The following is a 25,316-nucleotide window of genomic DNA, read 5'->3' on the forward strand; positions in this document are numbered from 1 at the left end:
TCCAGGGAATAAATACTGATGGACTGAGAGTGGTTTGAGGAAAAAAAAAAACAAAAACAAAAACAAAAAACCAAAACAACAACAACAACAAAAAAACAACAACAACAAAAAATCAAACCAAACCAAACCAACCAACCAACCAACCAAAGAAAGCTGAATGCTGAACAAGTCTGTAAGGATTCCAGTGTGCATATTTACAAACACTGTGGTCTGTTTCCCCATTCTAAATTCTATCAAGATAATTTCTAAAAAGCTTGAAGTGTGTGTGAAGGGAAAACAGGTCTCTTTTTTCCATTTCTATGCTGAACATGTTATGTTGCCTGCAGGCTCTTGGTGGTGCTACAATACAGTATTGCTGTCCCCCCACCCCCAATAAATATGCAATTAGTACGTGATGATGTGCAGCATACAGATGGCTTTTACCTCCCAAAGCTGCCAAACTGTCTTTTTAAGAGTGTGAATGACAAATAGTCATTTTAGAGAGTGACATGTCATGATGATGGCCCATTAAAACTCCTCAAGAATACTCAGCCGGCTACATATGCTCACTCAGCTCCATCTACAGCAGCAGCTGCTTCTGAGTTCCTCCTGTAGCTGCATTAATCTTAATGGGCTGGCTGCACAATTCCCTGTCGCCACAGGGCATTTCATGTTTTTATTAAAACTGGTGTGTGTGTGTGTGTGTGTGTGTGTGTAGAAGGCACAGATTTGTGAGCACAGCATCTGTAGAGACTGGAAGGGGACAAAATTAAGAAATATACGTGTGTGTGTGTGTAAGCGTGTGTATATGTACATATACATACATACACTTAAATGTATGCATACATTGTATAACTATATACAGTCACTGTGTCACTGGCTGTATAAAGAGCTAAATTATAGAAGTACACAGAAAGACAGAACACTATAGTCACACTTGAGTGTTATTAAGAGAAAAAATGTCATAAAAATGTAACATGGTTGCTCTTATCACATCCAGTTTTCAGCATTTCCTATTAATTATTCAACTCACTAGCCTTTAGATGACAGTATCTCTTATTCCTAGAGGAACGTTTCATCTGAACTTTGTCTTCTACTTAGAAACCTTGAGGGCTTACTTAGATACTAACTAGAAGATTATGAATTGTAAGTTTTAGAATTTTGGTACTTCTATTTTGAATTTTGTTTAAACAATAACCATAAAGGAACTAAGAAGTCTCACTGTTCTCTTTTCCATTTCACCCCACTTTTTTAAAAGGTTGGCAAAATTAAATATTCACTTCAATTCATGTGGCTGAGGTGATAAGGTTATTATTCTCCTGGAGTGCTTAAGAATATCAGGGCTATATATTTTTCACTAAACTCATCCACCAATATTTCTGAATATTTTACTGGAGAAAAAACACAGGGGAAGGGGGGGATAGTAAAGCCTAGCTTCTTATTCCAAATTTGATCATGTGAAAGAATAAGTTTGAGTAAATTAATAAAAATTATTTGTCTTTTAATTTCATAGGCACAGAAATATATATTCTGTATCAGCAAAAAAATAGTTCAGAAGCTACATTAGTAGGGGAAATAAGGATTTTTTTTCTTAAAGAATAATGCCTAGTTCATTCTGAACAATCTGACACTTGTGCTACTCTTCTTGCCCATGTCATGTTTCTTATGTTTGCTTTTCTGGTTCCAGCACTTTAAAAACCAATGACAATATAATTTGCACACTCTTTTTTTTTTTTTTTTTAATCCTCCTCCACAGTAGGTTTTTTTTTGTGAACTTGGAGTAGTAGTAATACATTCCCCCAGTAAAATCACACCCTATTAGATTCAGGTTAACAGCCTTTTTAATTCCTGTTGCATTAAACAAAGTATGAAAAGAAGATACTGGTAAAGCTATACAGGTTTACTCTTAAATACCATTCTTGCTTAACACTGATTAGCCACTGAAGATCAGCTCCACTTACTACTACAGTGTTTTCTTTCAATTGTATTTCTGATTTTTCCTTGTTGTTTTCTCCTATTTTAACTGGTTATTCTTCCTTTTACATGTCTTCTTTTATATTCTTCTTGCCTCACCTGCTCTGCCTCATCACATCCATTTGAGGTCTTTCATCAGTCAGTTTCCCATTCTAGTTTTCTCCTGGTCCTTCAGACGTGTCCACATTCTCATCCAGTTTTGTTTTTTTTGTTTGTGAATTTTTTTACCTTTTTATTTTTTATTTATTTTTTAAACTCAGTTTCCTCTCTTTGCTCTTTATCCTCCTTATTTATTTTCTCTCTTATCCTATATTTTCTTAATCACACACCTGCATGGATACCTTGATTTTAGATGGAGCTTTGTTCTCATTGGCTTTATATACACTGTTGAATATGAAGATCTCAGAGTGTCAAAATATACCAAATGACATACAATTTGCCTACAGGAGGGCTATTAAGGACAAGCTGTGGAATGACACAGCTGGTACTCCCAGAAGGATGTGTCCTTGTTTTACCTTGAATGTGAAATGCTCTCATGTGATATGTAATTTACCATTATCTCATTGTTTTTGTGGTGATGCTGGGTAGACATATTGGCTTTTAGTCATTCGTAGGACTCTAGCATTACCTGTAGCAAGACAAAAGAGGATTCAGAGGCAGTCTGAGTTCAGGCAGCCAATAAGGCCAGTGCTGGATCTGAAGAGATCTCAAGAATGTCTTGGACTTTGGTTGTCTCATCAGCTCTTAAGTCATTGGTCAGCTCTGAGCACTCTAGAAACAATTTTTGGGGTTAGATCAACATAGAACAGAACTCTTGTTTAGTCTTACTGGCTTTTGTTAGATAAATATAATGTGGTTCTACTGTGGTCTACAGCATGAGACCTTCCTGTATTCCTGCGTGACTATCTGAACTTGCCTGACAAGGAGAAGGTCTGGAGGTGACAAAATAGCACATGAAATTGTGAGTGGTGAGTGAGTCAAAGTGGCAAATTGTGCCACTGTGGCACTATTGTCCATGCTGGTTCCCTACTATACTGACAACATTGCTGAGACAAGGAAACTTTGGCAGCATTACAAGTGTATTCCTTCTTTTCAAACTCTAATTAAAAATATTGGGTATAGCTATTTATATTGACTTGATCTCTTGTCCTCTGTATTATCTGTTATGCCGAAAGCACAGAACATAGACCAGCATATTTCTTTCTGAGCCCAAGCTTGTACTATAGTTTTACATAAATTAATAAAGCTGAAAGCAAACAAAAGCCCTGCAGGAGCTCCTTTATCACTTTCTCAATGTTTCTCGGAAAAAAAAGACTTTTATAAGAAAATCATTACCTGATGAAAAATACTTTCACTAGTGCCTGGGTATGAAGTCTGCTGTGTGAATCACAAGACTCTGCTGATACCAATAAAATGTTGAAGAATGTGTTTCTTACCCACATGACTTCTGTAATGAGACTGAAAAGAAAATTTAAAAAGGTGTCTTAAGTTGCTGATATTGGAGTATGGTTACAGTTTACAACAGTGAGAATTTCATAGCAAACAACAATTGTATTAGTAAGTAATGTCTTTGTGAGGCCTTTAAACATTGTAGAAATGTGGTATGTGGCCCTGTTGGTGCTGAAAACCCAGCTGCTCCTCAGGTTCTCCCCATGCTTTTCTTCTGCACCCTCAGTCTGTAAACTCTGCAATAAAATATTAGCCATGCTTCCACAGGGAGGAACCACTGCAAAGATAAATCTTTGGGGAAGGAAAAACAGACAAGAGAGGTATATGAACATTGCACCTGCTTTACAGGAGCCTGAACTGAAAATCATTGAAATAACAGACTTCTCATTCGGGCCTCAAACAGGTTGGTTGTGGCCAGAAAAAAACACTTTTAAAGCAGTGCAGTATCTCCGCTTGCTGATAAAAATAAATGTCCTTCTCTATTGAAAATACTGCATTAGCATACTTTAATGGCAAGTGACACAAAATGGTGTCATCTTTGTACAGGTCTGTACCCTCAATGAGAAAAAATTCAGAAATTATTGAGTATGAGGAAAGTTGAAGGAAATGTATTATTTAGGTTTACCTAGAATAATCATCATTTTAAGGGGCCACATAAATATAGAAGCATTAGGCAAGACCTTATACTAAGCTATATTGCTGCAGGGCCAAAAAATGTGAGGACAAAATTGCATTCATTAAAGGAGTTAAGGTAATAGTGGCTTTGCTACTGAATGAAGCTGACTGCTTCCTTCTCTCACACATAGACAAACAAGAATTTTCTAAAACTGAGGGGAGTCTTAGGAGTTGAGCTTAAGATATGAGTGCCCTCTTTTTAGGTAGAGTTCAGAGACAGTAGAGGACGTTCAGTAAATTATCTTTAAAAAAAACAATAAATGCACTTATACGCACTGCCCCTCTCTGCTTTCACAAGGCTTGTGTGGCTTTTGTTTTTAGATTTGTTAACTCTGCTAACTCTCCTAGAACATTAGAAGCTACCCTCTGTTAAAAGTGTATCATCTCCCTGCAGAAATTTACTGCTTCACTTTTCTGTTCTCATGTACTCTTTCTTGTTGATGGTGTAAGATGGGGAAGCCGCAACTCTTAAAAGACCAAAACCATCAAAACATTTAAACACCAAAACTCTTAAAATCTTCAGGTTAAATCTGTGACATGTAACAAAGAAACAATAGGATCAGCATATAATAATTGGATCATGAATCTCATGCTGGAAATAAGGTTACTTGAAAGCCAAGGCAAACTGCAGAGTGACTATCATGGATATTGCATGGAGGAGGCAATGAACGAAATGAATTGGAAGTATGCAACCATCTTTGTCTATATAATTCCTCTTTCAGAAAACAGAGGGAGAAAATTTATTTACAATTTCTATTGCAAACTACTGAAAGAATATTTGTCTGTGATGTTCCAGAATGGGATCGGATGAGATATACCCAGTGAATCCTTGAATCCTCCATGTTTCTTGAAGCAAGAATTTGAAACTGCTTTTGTCTTGATCCTCTCTATTTCTAAAGTCATAGTTCCCATGTGCAGCTACAGACTGAGCTACAGTTCTGTCTCCTACATGAATGTCTCTGTAGAAAGTGGGAGGAGTGATAGACAAGCTAGTAGATAACACCACCATAGATGCTTTCTGGAGGCTTCCTGTAAAATATAACTGTTCTGAGGACTAATATAATTCTATAAAATTGTTGACAAATTAATCACAAGGTCTCATTCTTAAGTGTACTACTTAAGGGAAAAAACCCAAACCAAACCAAAACTCCCTAAACAACAAAAAACCCCATGCAATTGTTTTCTAAAGCCAACATTATAAGGAAAAGAGCTAGAAGTACAGATAATTTGAAATCAGTTTTGGTAGCAGCAGAGCTGTAAATATACAGGACTGCTGCATTCAAAAATTTTGTTCTTAGTTACAAATCACTGCTGCCTCTACATGAATGACTTTGAAGATCACTGCTTGGAAGGATTATAAAGGTGATCTGAAAACTGCGCCAAACATACATCTGGATTCTGTCAACTGAGTTTATTTTTACATTGTTCTCTTGCATTGTACTTTTAAGTTATCTCAGACTGACACTAAAATACACATAAAATTGTTGGAAAACGTTCTTTAGAGTGCTTTACACAGAACTGATTGTACTATAGTTCCACAGATAAACTAAAATCTTGAGCTATATCAACTTCCTGGGTTTAAGTAGAAAATGGTGCTTTACTAACTTAAGTATGGGCCAACACTGTTTTCTAAAGGCTTAGTAGAACAAAGTTTTAATAAAAGGTTTAAGTAACTTTGCTCTTCCAGAGCCTCGACCTTGGAGAGGCAAAGGTCAGCACTAATCACTTTACTAATCTGTGTGGTAGTAGTTTTCTACCAAGGCATCATTCCAAAAAGTGGTTTCTATTCAGCAATTCACTCCAGGGCACCAGCCACTGTAGTTTGATCCATGAGGAGATTTATGGACCTCAGAGTGGGACTTCTTAAAAAACAATGTGTTAATCAGTAGGCCACTGAGTGAGTAAATGGGAAATGCTGAAGCTACAAAATTTCTTCTTTCTCTGGGATGTGAAAGCCTTACTCACTGCATCTTTGAGGTTTTACACTTCTGGCCTCTCCCCTGAAGGTCTCTTTTATTTCAAAACACTGTTACAAAGTTATTTAGGACAAAGTTGGATATAAATACAAGGTGAAAGAGAGGCTGTGTAGCCCTTCACCATGAGACCCCGGTGTGAGTGCTGTGCTCTGGTGTGCTGATGGACATGGCTTCACCCCTATGAGAGAACTCCATGTTGCTCTCAGCAATTTGAGACATGGAATCCCTTCCTTTCTCTGCCTGAAGAGATCTACTTGCACATCTCTAACCTTCAGAAGACTTCTCTGCCTGATAAACTCCTGGGTATGCTGGTGTCATCTGCTTTTCTCATCCAGCACATCCTTAAGTACAGCACAAAAGGTGGAATAACTTTTACAGGGAGAATGGGAGAGTCTTAGCCACCACAGAAAGACCAATGCTCTGCTAGAATATGGGATATGGAGAAAACTTGATCACTTCAGGAAGACAAAGGCATTGAATCTTTGTATCCCATAACTTCAGATCTTCTGTAATGTGATGCTTAGTATTTCAGCCTGGACTGTAGGATTCTGGCTATGTAGGGGAACCCACACAGTGCCTCTAACACATAGGAGACCTATGCACCCTGAAGTAGGTCTTAGAAAAAGAAAAGAGATTAAAAAAAAAAAAAAAAAAAAAAAAAAAAAAAAAAAAAAAAAAGAAAACAAAATCAAACACAAGCCTGAAAGATTCTTACCTGCACAGGGTACTGCTCCTCTGTAGGAAAGATGAGTACTTTTCCAGTCAAGTTTGAAAAAGCAGCAAGAGCCACAACTATCAGATTTGTGAGATGAACAGAGGTATGATTTATTGAGTAAATCCCCAGCCATTAGGGCTGAGGAATATGCAGTGCTGCGGATATAGAAGGAGCCTGGATGTGAGATACATTTTGTCTTGATCTATGTCAGCATTGTGTCAGCACTGACTATTCCTGAGTGTGCTGAGAAGTAGGACTTTAAATGTTTGGGGAACTCCACCAAAGAAATCTCAGATTTGTTTATGTATCTCAGGAGTTAGGTAGCAGCAGAATAAGGATAAGACATATTTTGAAATAATGTAGCCATTCTGTTTTAGACACCTTTGTTTTGTGATGCAGTCCAAAGATCTGTTCTAAAAGAGAGGAGTGCACTGTAATTGCGTAAGTATGAGATATCCAGACAGTATAAGTGAAATAATGTGTAAGAAATAGGCAGCTTTTTATCCAGCTGCAAAATTCAATACTGATTATGAATACTTCCCAGCTGAAATAGGAAAAGGTTTTGCAGCTGTGCTAAGTTATGCCTGAGATAGCAATTTTCTGCACGTATTCTGGAAATGATTACTATCTCAGTGATACTCCCAGATGAGGGAAAAAAAATGTTAGTGGAGAAAATGATGACGATGATGACAGTACAGTTACCTCCAAACTCAATATGACACAGAGTTGGGACAGGTATGAAGTAGCCAAGAGACATAAAGAATCTGAACATCTTTAATATTGTCCTCAGCTATTTACAAGTAATAATCCACTTTCTAACAAGCAAGTACTTTGAATTTTACTGTTGTTCTTTTCACTTATACCATATTAAATGTATCATATGTGTCTGTTATTTTAATGTGATAACCATATCAATTACATTGCTGATAAAAGTTTGAAAAGTATACCAGAATTTTTTGAGTCTGTGTTTTGTAACAGGAAGGTGAGAATCAGTAGACATAAAAGAGTTACAAAATGTGGAATCTTGCTCTATAAGTTGAAATAGCTTGTGCAATAAGGAAGAAAGTTTCTTTCTCTAAATCTGTCTTGCAATTCTAATGGAAGATACATTTTGACATGCTGAGGTACATTTGTTCTGGGCCTGCTACAAGTAGTCCCAGGGAAATTACACCTGACTTTCTATGCTGTGTAGTTCAGGCAGTGCCAGGACACTTCTGGGTCTTTCTCAATCTCTGCATTTTTCTGAAGTTAGATAATGGAAGACATTATGGAAGTGAAGCTACCAGCCCATCAGATAGTAGTGAGCAATCTATTAACCAATCCATTTTAATTCATTTGTTATGTTTTACTTCTCTACACAGTACACACTGAGAAAATCAGTATGTCATTTTCCATACAAGAACAGGAGCAAGCACACACTGACATTCAGTTTATAGAGACTTTTGTTTGAAATCTCACACTTTAGTAGAATAATAAGCTGAAACCAACAATGTAGTTTAATTCAGGTAGGAATAAAGTCACAGTTATAATCATATGTGTGTACATCTGTGGCTGTGTAAAACTAGTATGAGAAGACTATAAGACAGTATCAAATGGTTTTGAAAACAAGATTGTTTTCAGGAAGGAATGAAATTATCTTGCTCAAAAGAGCAAGTTGACAGATTCTAATGGTCCCTCACATGCTGTGCATGATAAACATTCAGCTTATCTTTCCAAGAACAATAAAATTTCATGTACTACTGCTCGACATAAGAATTATTTTTACATATCTCCATGCCACTGACTCTCTTGTAAGTTAATCTCATCTCTCATCAATTTTTCACCAGCTTCACTCTGATGTTGATAAAGGAGATGGTTCCATCAAATACATCTTGTCAGGCGAAGGGGCAAGTTCCATTTTCATTATTGATGAGAACACAGGGGATATTCATGCTACAAAGAGACTGGATCGAGAAGAGCAGGCCTACTACACGCTTCGAGCACAAGCACTAGATAGGCTGACTAATAAACCCGTGGAACCAGAATCTGAATTCGTCATTAAGATTCAGGACATCAATGACAATGAGCCAAAATTTCTGGATGGTCCTTACACTGCTGGAGTTCCGGAGATGTCTCCTGTGGGTAAGTGTAAAATACACTGTTGGTGTTCTGGGAAATTTGTTCCTATTGCCTTTTTAAAAATTTCATTATTTTTTACTGTATCACACTAAACTACTTAATTATCTATGAGGCACCTGCAACAGTTAGATATTTCAAGCCTTAACTGGAAATAACATGCTAGATTAAGTATTTACCCTTTCAAAAATGTTGTGAAACTCAAATAGCTATGTATGAATTCAGAGAAGCATTTTATGGTGTATTTCTCATTCCAGTGCCCAAAGGCTTTGTTTGATACTTCTCATTAACAACAGTAAGTTTCACACCTATGGTATGGTACTCAGAGGCAATAATATCTAATTTTGTTCAGATAAAATCCATTATTAACAAACTCTTCAAACTCCTGATAGTGCATAGTATCAATTTTTTTGGTAACCATTGTATATATCAGAAACATTTTACTGTATATCTTTTCTAATACTGCAGTCCAGCTCTCTGGAAGATATATAAAAGCAGCAGGGACTGAAGTAAAGCTTGACACAGTTTCAAAATTCCAGTGGAATCAGAAAATAATGTCTTTTAGAGGCTTCAAACCCTCTGTTGGAAAAGAAGAAATGTTATTTTTTCTTGAGTTTGAATTCAGGATGAATTTCAGCATCAAATCCACTCCATTTCAAAGAGACCAAAAGCTCATCTGTTGTCAGGTGCCACTGTTCCTTTGAAAACCGACTGATTCAGACCAGACAGCAGTTTGGCCCAGAGATATTTTAGTAAATTTTCACTTAACCTGAAATTATAAATGCAAGTACGAAGCTAAGAAAAGCAGAAGAATTTAGTCTATTTCAGTGGAAATATGCGTATGGGAAGTCTCGCTTCAAGTTAAGGGAGTTATATGGTGAATGAAATTATGATTTTCTTTGCTTCACTGATTTTAAACCATATCAAAATTTGATACTCTTACAATAAGTCTGCCCATATAGAATTTGCTATAGTTTCCTCAATATCATCTCCTGTGTTTTTTTGATGTTAAACAGTGCCTCTAAATTAGAACTAGAGAGAGTAAAAGAATCTTCCCTAAGTGCCCTGCAGCAATCATTAGTCAACATTGCTTTTGCATTTGAAACTCAGTTTAGGAGCTAATAGGAGGTAAGTAAAACATTGCTAATGAGTTTTCTATTTCTTTATTTTACTAAGCAGTGAACATAGGCATTATTTCTCATTTGATATTTGGCATTTGTTCATTGTCACTCAAACACTGTGTGGATGGCTGAAGAGGTAATAGTAGCCTCGGAAATAAAGATGGACGCCACAGCTTTTGAGGAGTATCAAGTAGGAGATGAAGTTGTTATACATTGCTGAGAAATTTTTACCGCTGCACTTTGGAAAAACAGAGATAATCAGATAATCTGACTGTAAAACCTAAATATTCTGCACTTCAGAAATATGTTCTACAAAAATATATCTTTAAAAAAAAACCTTGTTTTTATATTTTACAATTAGATTATTTAAGTGGGCTGTAGCCTGCAGCACAGATTACATTTTTGCACCTTTTTCTTTTGCCCTGAAAAGCAATATCTCCACATTTCCCTTTTGCATGAGTTACCTCTGTCTTGTCCTGTACTGGAATATTGACATATGGACAAGTACTACAGATACATGAGGTTTACCTACACACAAATCCATGCCTCTACCCCTCACGCGTGTTCCATTTGTTCCAAAAACCTATTGGTAATCAATCTGTGGGGAGTACACAGTTTGCAGTGGAGAACATAAGGACTATTTTTCAAAATGAGCTGCTTTTGCATATTTTGTTGAATCTTTACCATTTAAATGACTGAAATAAATTCTCCCCCATACCGACTGTAGCACCAATATGTATTCAACTCAGGTAGAATATTGTGCAAAATCATTAACTGAGACTTGTGCACTCTGGAATTTGTGTCAACTAAGGGCACTTTCATCTTCACGAATTTTCTGTAATTGTACGTTTTAAACATCTTAATAGTTTGTACCACACAACTACCAAATACTGAATTGTTACTGAATTAAGGATTATCATGATATGTTTGTGTGGCATTTGTCTGACACAGTCACATTGATTCATAGTTTATTCTTATAACTCAAATTTTAATTAATCACCTAGAGCATTCATGAAATATTGAGGAGAAACAAAGTATCTCTCTCCTACTTTGTTTAAACTTATATCCATGACAAAGATTTTTAATTGGATATTAAACAAAAGGAAAGAGAACATAGGATTATAAACCCAAATTAACTATAAAGCTAGGAGAGCTATAACCTTTAACTTAAAGGGTGGTTATGCAAGTATAATGATTTTATATTTTATTTGACAAATATTTTAGGACATTATCTAAGGCTAATTGAAGTCAATCTTTTCTGTTATCTAAAATTACTTTAGGTCAGTTTGAAATTATATTTGGGTCAGGCCCAACTATATTGATTATTCTGGATAGGGTAAATATCTTGATGGCTTGTTAATCTATTCATAACAAAAACCTCAAAGATATAGCTTATCTGGAAATCATAGGGCTTTTTTTTTTTTTTTTTTAAATATGTCTCTTACTTAAAAAATCAAGTGGTGTTATATTTCAATCAAAAAGATTGCAAACTGTAGTTAAAAGAGTATTAAAAGTGTGTTCCTATGATGTTGATCAACAAAATAGCTATTGTGAGATACTTATCTGTTTGGATTTTAGCCAAGAGAACTGGGGATAAAAATTCCAATACCCAACATAGTTTTAGTTTTATTTAATCTTCTTTACTCTCTAGACATATCAACAGCTTTGTTTATTACCCAGCACAACAAATGTCTTTCTGGTCATATTTATTATTTCTAATTGAGTTGAATAGAAACATTTAATATTTATACCAAAGGAAAAAAACAAACAAACAAACAAACAAAACATTATATCTTCCTTAAATCTTTGGTACAAGTGGGTAGTGGGTTTTGAGAACCTGAATGAAGTTAGAGTGTGCCTCTCCAGTTGCAAGCCCCCTCTGCTTCAATTTCTCTGACCTTTCTACTGGGCTGAGACCAGTCTTGGGCTTTGTCTCTAAGTGAAGGCAACCTAACAAAGATGTGGTAAGAGAGGGAGGAGATGGAGAGGGTAGAACCTGCCTTCAGGTGCTGTGCTGTCTCTCCCCCTTTATGCTCCTGGTGGAGAAAGGTTGTGGGAGGAATTGCTGCATCAGTTCTGGGTGTTCTGCCAGTGGCAGAAGCACAGAAATACCAGATGGTATGGAGAAAAAACAGGCCGGACAGTTGCATGTAAGGGTTAAGCAGATTTTATGGATAACTTGATATTAAAGGTGTTTAATATTTCTAGTAACAGATGTTATGACATAGAAATATGATACCATAATGGAATTGTTTTGTGTATTACACATATTACACATCATTAATTGATATCAGTCTCTGCCTTTAATAGCTGACTACATTAAAAGGTCTATTTTTAATTTGCTAATGTTGCTACAATTCAATTGATAAGGATTTGTGCAGTTTTGAAAATAAACATTTGTTAAGTTCATCTAGTTTTAGAAACCAGTTTCCCCTTAAATTATTTCACTAACATTAAAAATGGAAGTCACACAAGCATTTCACATACAAACTCATTTAAAAACTTTGGTAAAATACCACAGAAGTTGCTAGCAAGTTTTTAAAAAAGATCTGTGTAGAAGTTTCTAAGACAATAAACTCAAAGTTTTAAAAGAATCTCTTTAAAGGATCTCCAAATCAAAATAAACTCCAGCCACCAGTTATCCTTTATCTGACCCTATCGCAGAAAAGGTTGATCCCTGCAACATCAGAAACATTGCTGAATCTTGACTTGGGTAAATTAATGTGCAAATAATGTCTTAAGTTCAAGGTCATCTCTCCAAAAATTCATCCCTTCCTTCTGTCTTAATATCAGATCTTAAATAGGTCAAGTTCTCAGATTACTGTGATTCTGTAATATCTATCAATATCTATTAAAGGTTATGTTAAAAATGATAGATTAAGCATTCTGGAAAACAAACTAAACCAAACCAAACAGAAATCTGTGCCAGCCACACAGAATTCAATAAATAAATATGTGGAACACCATTTGATTAGAAGCATGGATTTTCCCTCAGTATTTGCTGCAATTACTGAAAAAGTTTATGAAGTTGTTACATGTAGAATCTTTTTTAATGAACTGATATTCAACTTTTGTTACAAAGACATAATTATAGAGAAAAATAATTGTAGAGGTATCCATATCTGTGAAGGAAAGGCACTTTTTCAGTAAATAGACCCTATTTATTTTTTCAACCTATTTCAGATACACAAACGGTAAGACATATTTAAAATTGTAATTGTGAAACTACAGCTTGTAACAAGTCAGTAATGAAAGTCTGGGGCAGAGTTAATGTCCTGTTTACACCTGGAGTCTAAGGCTCTGAAGAATGCTGCCATAAACAAGATTTATGGGAACACTAATTTTCTCAGACGAACTGAAGATATGGTGCCATTTGTTGACTGTCCCATGCTACCTTTAGGTCCTATTTTTGGACATGTATGACATCTGACTGCCTGTATTATGAGGAAGGGCAAAGTGTTCAGGAATAAAAGGAAGACAATTTGAGTGCAGGAACACATACTCTCCTTTTATAAGATGATGTAGTTGGAACTATGATGTACCTACCCATTTTTCCTCAACCTATAGATTTATTGACTATCCATGAGTATCCATATAGCTTTATTGCTTACATTTTGTTTTTAAAAAAGGAAAATAAGTGCATGAATTTGACATCTATCCATTGCAAGAAAAATTAGGACAGCTCTGTGTTGCAATGATATTCCTCTGAAGGAATTCTGTTCTTCAAGAGAAATCTGCTTCCTCAGAGAAAATCTCTGTAAATCTTCACATACTGATCTTTCTGTGCATTATGTTGCCTTGGAATGGATTTCTTACACATAGGACTTTTCACATAGTTAACATACCTTATGTTAGCTTGCATATTCTTTTTAAAAAAATATTGTTCCGAAATCTCCCTCTTGGTATGGGACTTCTGGAAGCTCAAAGTTTTTATGCGCAACTGGTAAGGAAACAATGACAATAGCAGTTTTAAAAGAACTTTCAGTCCATTGATGTTTAAGAGCAATTAATTATCACAAAGGGACTAGAAAAGCGTCACAGGTTTTTAGTTTCTTGTTACACTCAAGTTGGATGAGTGCAGAAAGATTGGTATTAGAACTTCTACTTAAAAAATAACTTTTCTAAAGGATCTATGTGTTTTAGGAGAGAGTCAATTAGATTCAGATACTGACTTTATTCATCTCACGGAATATAGAGGTTTTGTTTGCTGCATCAATAGATTTTTACAGCAAACAAGCACTTCTAAGCTTACAGGATTTCCAAAATGTCTGTGTTGACGTTGCAGAGCTTGTAATTTCTTTGATCTTGTATTGGTCTGGAGTCCTTGAAAGTGGTAAGAGCAAGGAGCAAAGACGTAACTGTGTGTGAGGTTTATAAGCACTTTTGCCAATATTTACAGACATTATAAGCTTCATTGGCAGGGCTTAGGGACTTTGTAAATGTGGTAAGCCTGGCTTTAACAAAGAACACAAGATGTCAAACAGTCATTATGATACCCTTGTACTCAAAAGCTGGAGAGACTCTAGCATGTTTAAAATGAGCCCCTGTATGAAATTACATTATGGAGTAATCTGTAAAATCAGTTTGACATACTGACTCAAAGCTCTTAGTTACCAGTGAACAGAAAATTGATGTATTTTAAGTCCCATAACTGATAAATGACTTGATGGATTAACTACCAATTTTCTTTTTAAACTTTCCATCTACTTAATAGTTGCCTGTGAAATTTCAGGTTGAGAAGAACCTTTTTCCTGTCCAAAAATATTAGGCAGTCCACAAGAGAGAAAAATTGCATTTAAAATAGAATTGCAATCATAATACTTTGTCATGGATACCTCTGGAAGAGAGATCAGGAACGTGTGTTAGCTAGGCCATAATTTAAGTGAATAAAGTTATCTTATGAATGAACCTTTCTGGTCAGAATTAATTCAAGCAGGTCCCATCCTTTGTAATCTGTACCATTTTATGGAGGGTTGCATTTATTTCTCTCTCTCCAAACCTTCAGCCTGGTCCCAGGATCCATTTATGATCCTCAACTGAGAATTGGAAAGCTGAGGGAAATGGATGGGGGACATGAACAATTTCAGAACTTTCTCTCACCCATTTCCATTTTTTTTGGAAAAAAATCCAAATAAAACTGACCAGAATACTACTTATGTTAAGTTCACCCTGTCTTAAAAAGTGATTTCTAGACTTGCTGCTCCCATTTCCACATGTCAAAAATATGTTCATTAGGAAAATGAACATCCTCTTTAACAAATGTTTTTCTCTAATCTTGTGTCTAAATCCATTTTAAGAAGGTATCTGATCCTCTGTTGAAGACCTTTACTGGGCATCTGACAAATTGCTACATTATTAATTTGTGACCTAACCTCCAAATGGGTCCCTGGGCTGTTGAATGGAAGGTCTCGATGTTCCAGACAATCTGCCAGTGAGAAAAAATAATCTTTCCAGTCTATCAAAGGGTGGTGACCATGGCCAAGGCCCTGGCTCCCAAGTGTTGTTTTATTCAGCTCTCAGCATACATCATAGAAGCTGTTGTACAGAACAAAACAAATAGGAACTGACATGGAGAACATAATGAATAGGAGCTGGATACAGAGTGAGATCCTCACAAAATATGCTCTTCTTGCTAGCCAGTTAGAGATTTTGCTTTCTTATTCTTATCAACACTGAGATATTTCTTGCTTAATAAATGTTTATACAGCAGTTTGTTGGTATAACTGATACTAAAGGACTGCAGATTATTGAAGGAATTAGTACTTTTTAAAGGAATTTAGAAACAGCTCTCAACAGTTTTTCTCTGAACTGGAACAGAAAATCTTCAGCCATCTTTTTGTAAAAGGGCAAATAATTTTATAGGTTAAATTAATTTATATATATATGTGTACAAATATCCAAATATATAATACTTTTATTTGTATCTGTATTTGAATCTCTAACTACTCGTTGCAATTTTAGTATGCAGACTTCTCTTCAGATGGAAACTATTACTGTATTTCATACTTAAACATACTTCAGGCATCACCATAATTTAAGAAATATTGTTCACATACCCTCCACCAACCAAAGGCAGATATAGAGAGAGGGAGCTGCTGAGTGAGATGGTTTTTATTGGTGTGAGACAAAGGCTGAGACTATTTGGGAAGACAGAATTCTGTAATAGCTGATACTACTGGTTTACAAAGAGGACCTTATACGCTAAGCTGAATCAGCATGGGAATGATGAACAACTGTGAAAAAGCCACCTCACACTGTTCCAGACATATATTGGCACAGCATGCTGAATAAGTGTAGTTTACATTTTTGATCTTTTATCTACAATAGACCATTAAACATTTTTCAGGTACCTCTGTGGTTCAAGTTACAGCCACTGATGCAGATGATCCTACTTACGGCAACAGTGCTCGAGTGGTTTACAGCATATTGCAAGGACAACCTTACTTTTCTGTGGAGCCAAAAACAGGTAACTTTCTCTGCAGTAATGCTGAGAAAAAAATAAAATGTGCATTAAAACTTGCTAGGAACATATTAATGTGGTCTCTTGGTTAATTGAACATATTTGGATTTGTTGATCTTTTAATTTCTTATTCTTCGGAATATATTATGAAAACCATGCACCTGAGCTATGTGATAAGTAGACATTTCTGGAATGGGAATTTTTATCTTCTTGTCAATCTACCAGTTCCCTGGTCTGCTACCTGTTGTTGTCTTTCTGATCAAGGAAAATTTCAGGATGCTGTGAACAAGTTCTTTTGCAGATGTTTGTTTTAGAAATATCTAAGTATCGCATAGCCAGATTTTCTTTAGTATAGATTTACAGCATGATCACCTTCCATTCTACTTTTTAAACTGAAGTTATTTTGTGGAAAATGTATCTTTTCTTTATTAGTTTGAAGAAGAAAGGATTGTGTTTTCTATCCTTATCTATTATAATATTTTGCTGCCATTTTCAAAACAAATTACTGGAGGAGCCTTTTTTTTACTATTTTCATGAAATTTTGTGAAAATTTTAAGCTACAACAAGATGCAACTTTCAATTCTCTGTAAATTTAATAAACAATACCCATTCTACTCTATCATTTTAGACAGCAGAAGAGTAAGTTCTTGGTCCGCTCAGTTTAGTTTGGTGCCTGAGCCTTCACTTACATAAACATGGAGAAGAGTTAAAATATTAATTTAGAGATGGACAAGTTGAGGCAAAAGAGAATCAAACTATTTGCCCTATTTATCATAAACTATCTGTGATGTTTAATCAGACATGAATCCTAATGCTATGATTGAAAGGTCACACTCTAACAACATCTAAATTTGCCAAAATAAGTACTATAATTATCTTCATATTGGAACAGATCCTTCCTCAGCAGGGATATATAGCACTTTCTTTCTCCCCACTATGAGTACACTTTATAGTGATTTTCCTTCTGTCTCTCTCTCTCTTCATGTATATGTATGTGCAATGTATATTGTCATAATGACTGCAGACAGCCCTTGAACAATAATATAGTAGTTTCTGCTAAATCAAAATCTTTAAGGATTCAGACTGAAATATTTGCATACATTTTCACTTTGATGTGATACTCAGATTTCCTGTGTGCATGATAATTAGCTTCTAAATTATTGGTCAATGCTGCCTGGCAATTTAATTATGATAGAAAAACAAGCAGGCCAGAAAAAGCAATGTAGAAACAATAAAATTATGAGATTTTATATAAATTGTATTTTAACACGTCTTGTAAGTTGGGTGAAATAGTGCTAGAGAGTCTGTTTGTGAAATAAATGTTTCAATCCACAGATGATTAATGGCAAGTCCTGCATTCATAAAGGAGGAAAGAAATAAAACTCTAACTAAACATTCAACAAATATCAGATGAAGAGATATGTGTCCCAAAGTGTCTCTCCTTTATTTAATTTGTTTATGTTTCCTATGCTGCTGACACTATGTGCTGGTGGAGTAAATGGCTGCCTCTCTGGAAATCAGAGTTAGCGGCTGTACTGTGTACTGAGCATGAAATATTCATAAAGTCATCACATTTTAAGAAGGCATATTTATTTTCTGATCTATATCAACAGAATTGAAAGGATGAAACATGGAATTTTCTTGTATTTTTCATTTCAAATCAGTTAATTAGAAATTGTATATAGACCTTCATATGAATATAACAAAAACTACTTCAGATATTACAGTATTTCCATTAAGAAATCAAAAATGCTAATGCTTTACAATTGGGTATTTTTAAAGCAAATACATGATAAAATAAAGTAATTTCATATGTATGAGGAGTGTGGCATGATATCAGTATTATTAAGAGTTAATGTGTTGAATGACTATTCAAGACATTATGAAATTAATCTTGACCTTGGAATCTTAAAAATGAATGCAGAATATCCTGTTCTTAACTTTAAAAGAATGGGAAATCAAACACGGGAGATGATATCTTCCAGAAAAGGGAGTGTTTCACCAGACATTTGAAGTCTGTAGTTCAGAAATAAGATATTCGGAAAAAACAGTCATGGATGGCATTACCCAAAGAATCTATCACTAAATAAAAATTGGTGGGTTTTGGTGACTACTGAAAATAAGCTTGTGGTATGTCAGTTCAGCTCCTAGTCAAACCTGAGATATTGGTGTTAAAGTTAATTCTTTCCACTCTTGTTGCAATCACTGATCTGCTACTACCTGTTAAAGGCAAACTCGGCTTTCATGGTAACGTATTTGCTTGTACAACCAGTGACCTATCTCGTCTTACTGTAGGTATTATCAAGACTGCCCTTCCGAATATGGATAGAGAAGCCAAGGACCAATACCTACTAGTTATTCAAGCAAAGGACATGGTTGGGCAGAATGGTGGATTATCAGGGACTACATCTGTAACTGTCACTCTGACTGATGTTAATGACAACCCACCCCGCTTTCCACGAAGTAAGTTACTTTGTAAAAATATGACTTGTAATATTATTTCTAAACATTGTTATTTTGTTTACATATCATGCTATTTCTAAACAAAGAATAAAAGTGCTCAGCTTCCATCTTAATTTATTTGAGAATCACTGACAACAAGTTTTTCATCATCATCATCATTATTATTATTATTATTATTATTATTATTATTATTATTATTATTATTATTATTATTATTATTATTATTATATTATTATCATTATCATTATCATTATCATTATCATTATCATTATCATTATCATTATCATTATTAATTATTACATTGGAAGAATCTTTGTTCTTCACCTAATGTATTTCAGATCAATTGAAATGATGTAGAGCAGGTGCATTTATTAATGTATTTTAATTCCTCTCGTTGAATAAAAAGACAAAAATGTTACACATTAATAGATATTTATCTCTTGCCAGTTGGACTTCAGGATGCATAGTTCTTTAACTTGACTCTTAATCCTTCATATTCCTTTGACATTTTAGCAGGATTTCTCTTGTGCATACAGTGTTTCTTGTGTTAATCACAGATGAGCTGGAAAGTCATCCTCCCTTACTTTCTTTGACCAAGGTGGATATCACCCTAACCAAAATATGGATCACACACATGCACACTCAAACCTGAAGAGCTCGGATTATTAATAGCATTCTGTCTGGAATGATTTGTTTTCTTTAAAAACAAAACAAAACAAAGAGGTCCTTGCTAAATAGAATTAAAATAATGTGAAGAATATATTCATGTCCACTCCAGCTTCACCTCCAATGATATAAAAAATAGAGCTGTACATAATAGATTTCCTGTTATTTAAAGCCACCAACAGCTTGAATAAATAATAGAATAACTGAAGTTATTTTTGAAGGTTAGGGTGTTACTGGTGCACTCAAATACCATTTTGATAGCATATATATCATTTTCTACTTAAATGAAAAAGCTGGATTTTTCAAGAATGCAGATGGTGCACTCACTGTTAAAAAAATGAATATAAATCTGTTTCTAGTCCTAGTCATTGCAAACTGCCTAATCAAGATACGCAACTATAAAAGAATAAGAGTTTATATAGATATTATTGCTCTTTTTCTCTTTTGTGAAAACCAAAGTAAAATATTTTCTACATTGGAACTCTGTAGCAGACATTCGCCTCATGATTTGCACTTAAGTTTTGAATTATGTTTTTACAACTTTGCCTCGTACTTCTCTCATCGTAGGAATAAATTATGTCCATAGTATTTAAAGTAGTATCCATCACAAGGAAAACCTAGCAAAAAAGGACAATTCTATTTTCAACTGAATATATTCTGTTAGGCTGAGTAAATATTCAAGTGCATGATTTAAAGGAAGGTAGATTTTAAGGTGTCTAAATTTGTTTTGGGTTTTTTTTTTTTTTTTTTTTTAGCCTACTGTCCCACAAGACTCTGAATTAATTACATTTTCAAATTTCACAGGATCATATCAGTATAATGTCCCAGAGTCTTTGCCAGTGGCTTCTGTGGTGGCCAGAATAAAAGCTGCAGATGCAGATGTGGGACCTAATGCTGAAATGGAGTATAAGATCGTGGATGGTGATGGTTTGGGAGTATTCAAAATTTCTGTCGACAAAGACACCCAGGAGGGAATCATAACAATTCAGAAGGTAAGTCTGATTGTTCTCACTGATTCTGTTTGGATCTGTGCAAAATGGGGGCAGGTAGTGAGAGTACAAGCTTTTATTTCCATGAGACATATCTGGAGTAAAATTTTCCATTGGCGTATTTCATCTTGACTCCAGTCTGTGTGTGTGTGTGTGTGTGTGTGTGATTTTGAGCTTTTTAATGAATTATACTGAAAATTCTGGTGGGCTTTTTGTCAATAGCTGTATTCTTTTGATGAGTGTTTTTTCAAAGCTCCTTCTCATACAGGTCTGTATGGGAATTCAAGATTTAGTCTCATTTGTCCTTGTATTAATGAGAAAATTTGAAAATATATCTTACAGTTAAAATGCCAGCTCCAAGTGCAAAATGGATCCCAACTGTAATTAAAAAAAAAAACAAAAAACAAACCTAATTGTCTTTGGTTAATATCTTTCTATTCAAAAGGCACACATTGTTAACATTAAAATTATGTATCAACAAGAATAGTTGTTTTACAAGATATTATTTAAAATATTTCAAAAGTTATAAACATTTAAAGAAATATTTTTTCTCCTTAGCATTCTATATGTACAGTTAGAAAACTAACATTTCAAAATCAAAAAATCATGTTTATATAAAAATTTTAAACCTCAGCAACATGTTTTAAAGCTTATTCTTTTACAAAATAAGTGTTCTGAAATATTTCACAAAAAAAAAATAAGTTTTGAAGAGAACAGAAAAATAACCAACACTTTAGACCAAAGAATCTTTTCTCATAAAATTTCATACTCTTAATGTGTGAATACTTGATGATGACAATACTGAATCTATGCCCCTCAGTTCAACATTTTAATGCCCCCTAAAACGTGCTGCTGATTTGGTATTTTAGAATATGTATAAGTATGTTCCTGAACAAGAAACTATGCTTGTAGCTAATACAATTCCATAGCAGATTTTGCTTCCCTATATACTATTTAATCTCTGTAAATTTAATTTATGAGCTGTGGAGTATTTCCCCCCCCCCCCCCCCCCCCCCCCCCCATTCTGATACATCAATTCCTTTCTAAAACAATATAAAACTTCAGTAACATTTCTCCTTTGAAAGAAGTTAATACTGCACGATGTTGCAAAACAATGGGCTAATACTCTGATGCCCTGACCACCTGCTGAGAGCCGGTAGACATCCTTAGATGTCACAGAAAATGAAGGATGTTCAGCACCCTTGGAAGATCAGGCTCTAATATGTGTAATATGAATCATCTTTTTTCAAGGCAAAGACATCTATCTTCAGCTTCTTGCAAACTGCTAATTTCTGCTTAGCACATTTGAAATTCAAGTGATGAAAAGTTAGTTTTCTCTCTGTTCAACAGCCAAATTCAGTGTAGCTCCTTCAGTCTGCTCATTTAAGGGTTTAGAGCAAAGATCTGGAAGAAATATACCTATCCTAGAGAGAGAGCATTTATCAGTGCCACAGTGAACAATGCTGAATTAGTCAGGAGCTTCAGCTTCTAATTTGAGAACTGATGAGTTCATTTTAATTTTAGTCTGCTCCTGTAGTCATGGTATTTGTTCCTGGAATATTCTTATTCCAGTGTTGTACAGTGGACCAAATAATTGTCATTTTTTATTTCTGTAATCACTTTATCTAGGGAGCTGAACTGAACTTTTCAGTACTGAACATTTATCTTGAGAAGTGCTCTATGAGATAGTTGTTGTACCACATTAAAAGGGTTACAAAATTTTCACCTGATTAAATGCTCCAATTTGGCAATCATTTCTAAACCTAGATGCTGCTATATTCTGACACAAGGACTCAAGACTTTTTTTCTCTGCAGCATTCGAACTTTTCTATCATTTTGCTACTATTATCGACTTTCTTTCCTCTGTCATACCCAAAGGGGAGTCCCCATGCTGAGGGGCACCTCTCAAACCTCTGGATGCCCTTAGCTCTTCATTTGCCCACCAGGGAACTTCATGCCTTGCCCAAGGCTGAAAGATTCTCCCTGTCAAACCTGCAGAGAACACTGGCTAGAAGGGAAGGAAGTAAGTGAAGAGCTCAAACACAGTGGCTAACAGGCAACTGCACCTTGTTCTTCTCTGGAGAACAAGTACAAAGAAGGCCATAATGACAGTGTATGCAGGTTAAGTGGGCTTCAACCACCCAGCCTTACCTGCCAGATCACTCTGGAGCTGGGAAGAGGTCATCTCTGCATGATAATGTGTGCTTGTTAGTAAGGAATCAGGGAAGAAATTAAGTCTGTAGCCTAGAATCTGCCTAAACCTTTTACTACCCAGCATGTGATGTTCTGTAAACGTCCAAGTGCAATTATCTCTCTTCTTTTCATGCCCCTGAAATCAGCTGAGGCACTGTGAAACATCTCAACCTCCAAACACATGCCTACCATTTTAAAGTTGTGTGCATTTCTATGCTCAGATGACATGTCTGTGTACACATCAAGTAGTGAAATGCCAAGGCAAAGACTTCTGAAAAGGCAGGCTTTGGTTCTAAATGTAAATGCATGCTTTAGCTTTGCATATTTTTGCTACAATTGTGCATACAAATCAGCAGTCTAGGCATGAAAATCACCTCTAGTAACTCTGAGGAGCTGAAGGCACAGCTCCATTCATTTTTTGTGCTGGGTGTTGTGGAGAAAGTTTGGCACCTGGTTGCCAGAGTTCCACACGCAAACCAAGGATTTTACATTCTGTTTTTAGAAGGATAACCATTTTGAGACAACTTGAAAAGCTGACTTCCTCAAAAAAAAACTAAGATAGTTTTTAACACATAAGGATCATAAAATTAAAAAAAAAAAGTTTTTATAAAAAAAAATAATTTGAGAAGCGATATTTAATAATTCAGTGAACAAAGCAGGATTTTTGGATTTTGTATGCTCCAAGTGGATGGAATATGAAAGAAAATCTCAAGGATCAACAAAAATTGTAAATAAATTATTTTTATATAAATAATGAAATACCATGAATTGTGATATTAGAAAAAGAAAAATGTTACATGGCTAGGTATTTCCCAAGATTACTTGTGTGTAATGGACTTTAATACATATACTGATTTGAAAGGTGGCAAAACTGATGGATGAGATTTGGGTGTGTTTAATTTATGGTTTGGTTTGGGTTTTTTCATGCACATTTGAACATATGCTCTGCACTTTATGACACAGAGACTTCAAAACATCAAAAGTCAGAAGAAAAAAATAATTACTGTTTTACTTTAACAGTGATATTCATCAATATATGGAGTGTATTCTTCCCTCCTTTATATCTCTTGTGCATTGCTAAATCCAGATATCTCTTTGTCGTGCATGGCTTATTCAGGATGGATTTTTTTCTAAACAGCTTGAGAACAGTGCTGCTTTTCAAATAGTATTATTGGTTCTGCTAATAGTTTTTATAGCCATTGCAGGACTGGGGATTGCATGTTGCTGAACATGTTAGTACTGGTGCAGCCTGGTGCCTGAGGTCAGTATATACTAGCTACTAGACTAAACCTTATGTCTTGGTTTGGGCTGAAATAAAGTCAATATTCCTTTTCAGGGACTAGATGAGTGCTGTGTTTTGGATTTAGCTTTGCGTTTGGTATGAGAAGAATGCTGATAGCACACTGGTGTTTTCAGCTGCTACCGAGACTTCAAGGACTCTCTGACTCCCCGTGTCCTGCCCGTGTGCAAGGGCACAGGGAGCAGGGAGGGAGCATGGACAGAGCACCTGACCCTAATTGTCCAATGAAATATTCCATATCATGGAACGTCATGCTCACTATATAAAGGAGGGGTGGTTGGGAAGGTTCTCTCTTGCTTCCAGGATTGCAATTGCAGGATCTTGGTATCTTGGGGTCACTAGCCGGGAACGGGCTGGATATTGGTTAGCGGGTGGTGAGCAATTACGCTGTACATTGCTTGTTTATATATATATATATATATTTTTTTTTTTTCCCAATCATCATAATTGTTCTCGTTTTATTGGCATTATTAAACTATTCTTATCTCAGCCTGCGAGTCTCCCTTCACCCCTCTAATTCCCTCCCCCATTCCCAGGTGGGGAGGGTGAAGGGAGGGTGACCAGCTGTGGTGGTTGACGACCAGGCCCAAACCACGACACCTTAGTTCAAGGTAACAATTTGACAATAGGCTGGTACTCTTATAATAGCTCCCTTGACCATATGGAATTAGGCAAGGGAGGAATACTTTCTCTGTGTTTTCATCCACTTGGTCATCATCACTCCAAAGAGTAAAGAGTAGGATCGTACTACCTTGTGCAGCACAACTAAGGAGCATGCATGCTGTATCACTGTACAATTTTTGCTGCTATATGTTTTTTCAAATACTTGTGACACCTTATTTTCTTTTGTCCTCATTAGGATGTTTGAATCAGGATTAAATGAATGACAAGTGATGTTCATGTATTTCATCAAGTTGCTTAAATTCATTCTAGACAAAAAACCTCACAACATTTTCAAAACATTCTTTAGGACAAGGATTAACTTTTGTTCATGAATTTGTGGTTTAAATAATAACTAGAGATTAAATCTAGGTAAAATTTATTTTTTTGGTGATATCAGTGAAGCTAGAATTTCAGTTTATGAGAGAAGATAGTAAAAACAGTATTGAACCATTTATTTGGTTATTGGCACGAAAAAATAAAGTCTACCTTTTTCTGTAATACATTATCTGAATTCTTGACTGAATTAATACACAAAAATTTAATCCAGCATGCATCTAGGATGATATATCAAAGTGTGT

At 35.3% G+C, this 25,316-nt stretch overlaps 1 protein-coding gene across 1 annotated transcript in view; it reads left to right on the forward strand.

Moving 5' to 3' along the window:
• The window catches only part of LOC104366730 (cadherin-7), a 92,264-nt gene that overhangs the window by 30,507 nt on the left and 36,441 nt on the right, over positions 1-25,316 (forward strand). The window contains exons 3-6 of the mRNA XM_033010692.2: positions 8,595-8,889; positions 16,351-16,470; positions 18,760-18,927; positions 20,398-20,585. Coding sequence (XP_032866583.1) covers positions 8,595-8,889; positions 16,351-16,470; positions 18,760-18,927; positions 20,398-20,585 — 771 coding nt within the window. The remainder of the gene's footprint in view (positions 1-8,594; positions 8,890-16,350; positions 16,471-18,759; positions 18,928-20,397; positions 20,586-25,316) is intronic.

The sequence above is a fragment of the Tyto alba genome, unplaced genomic scaffold (genome assembly GCF_018691265.1).
Source record: "Tyto alba isolate M040663 unplaced genomic scaffold, T.alba_DEE_v4.0 Super-Scaffold_27, whole genome shotgun sequence".
Lineage (NCBI taxonomy): Eukaryota > Metazoa > Chordata > Aves > Strigiformes > Tytonidae > Tyto > Tyto alba.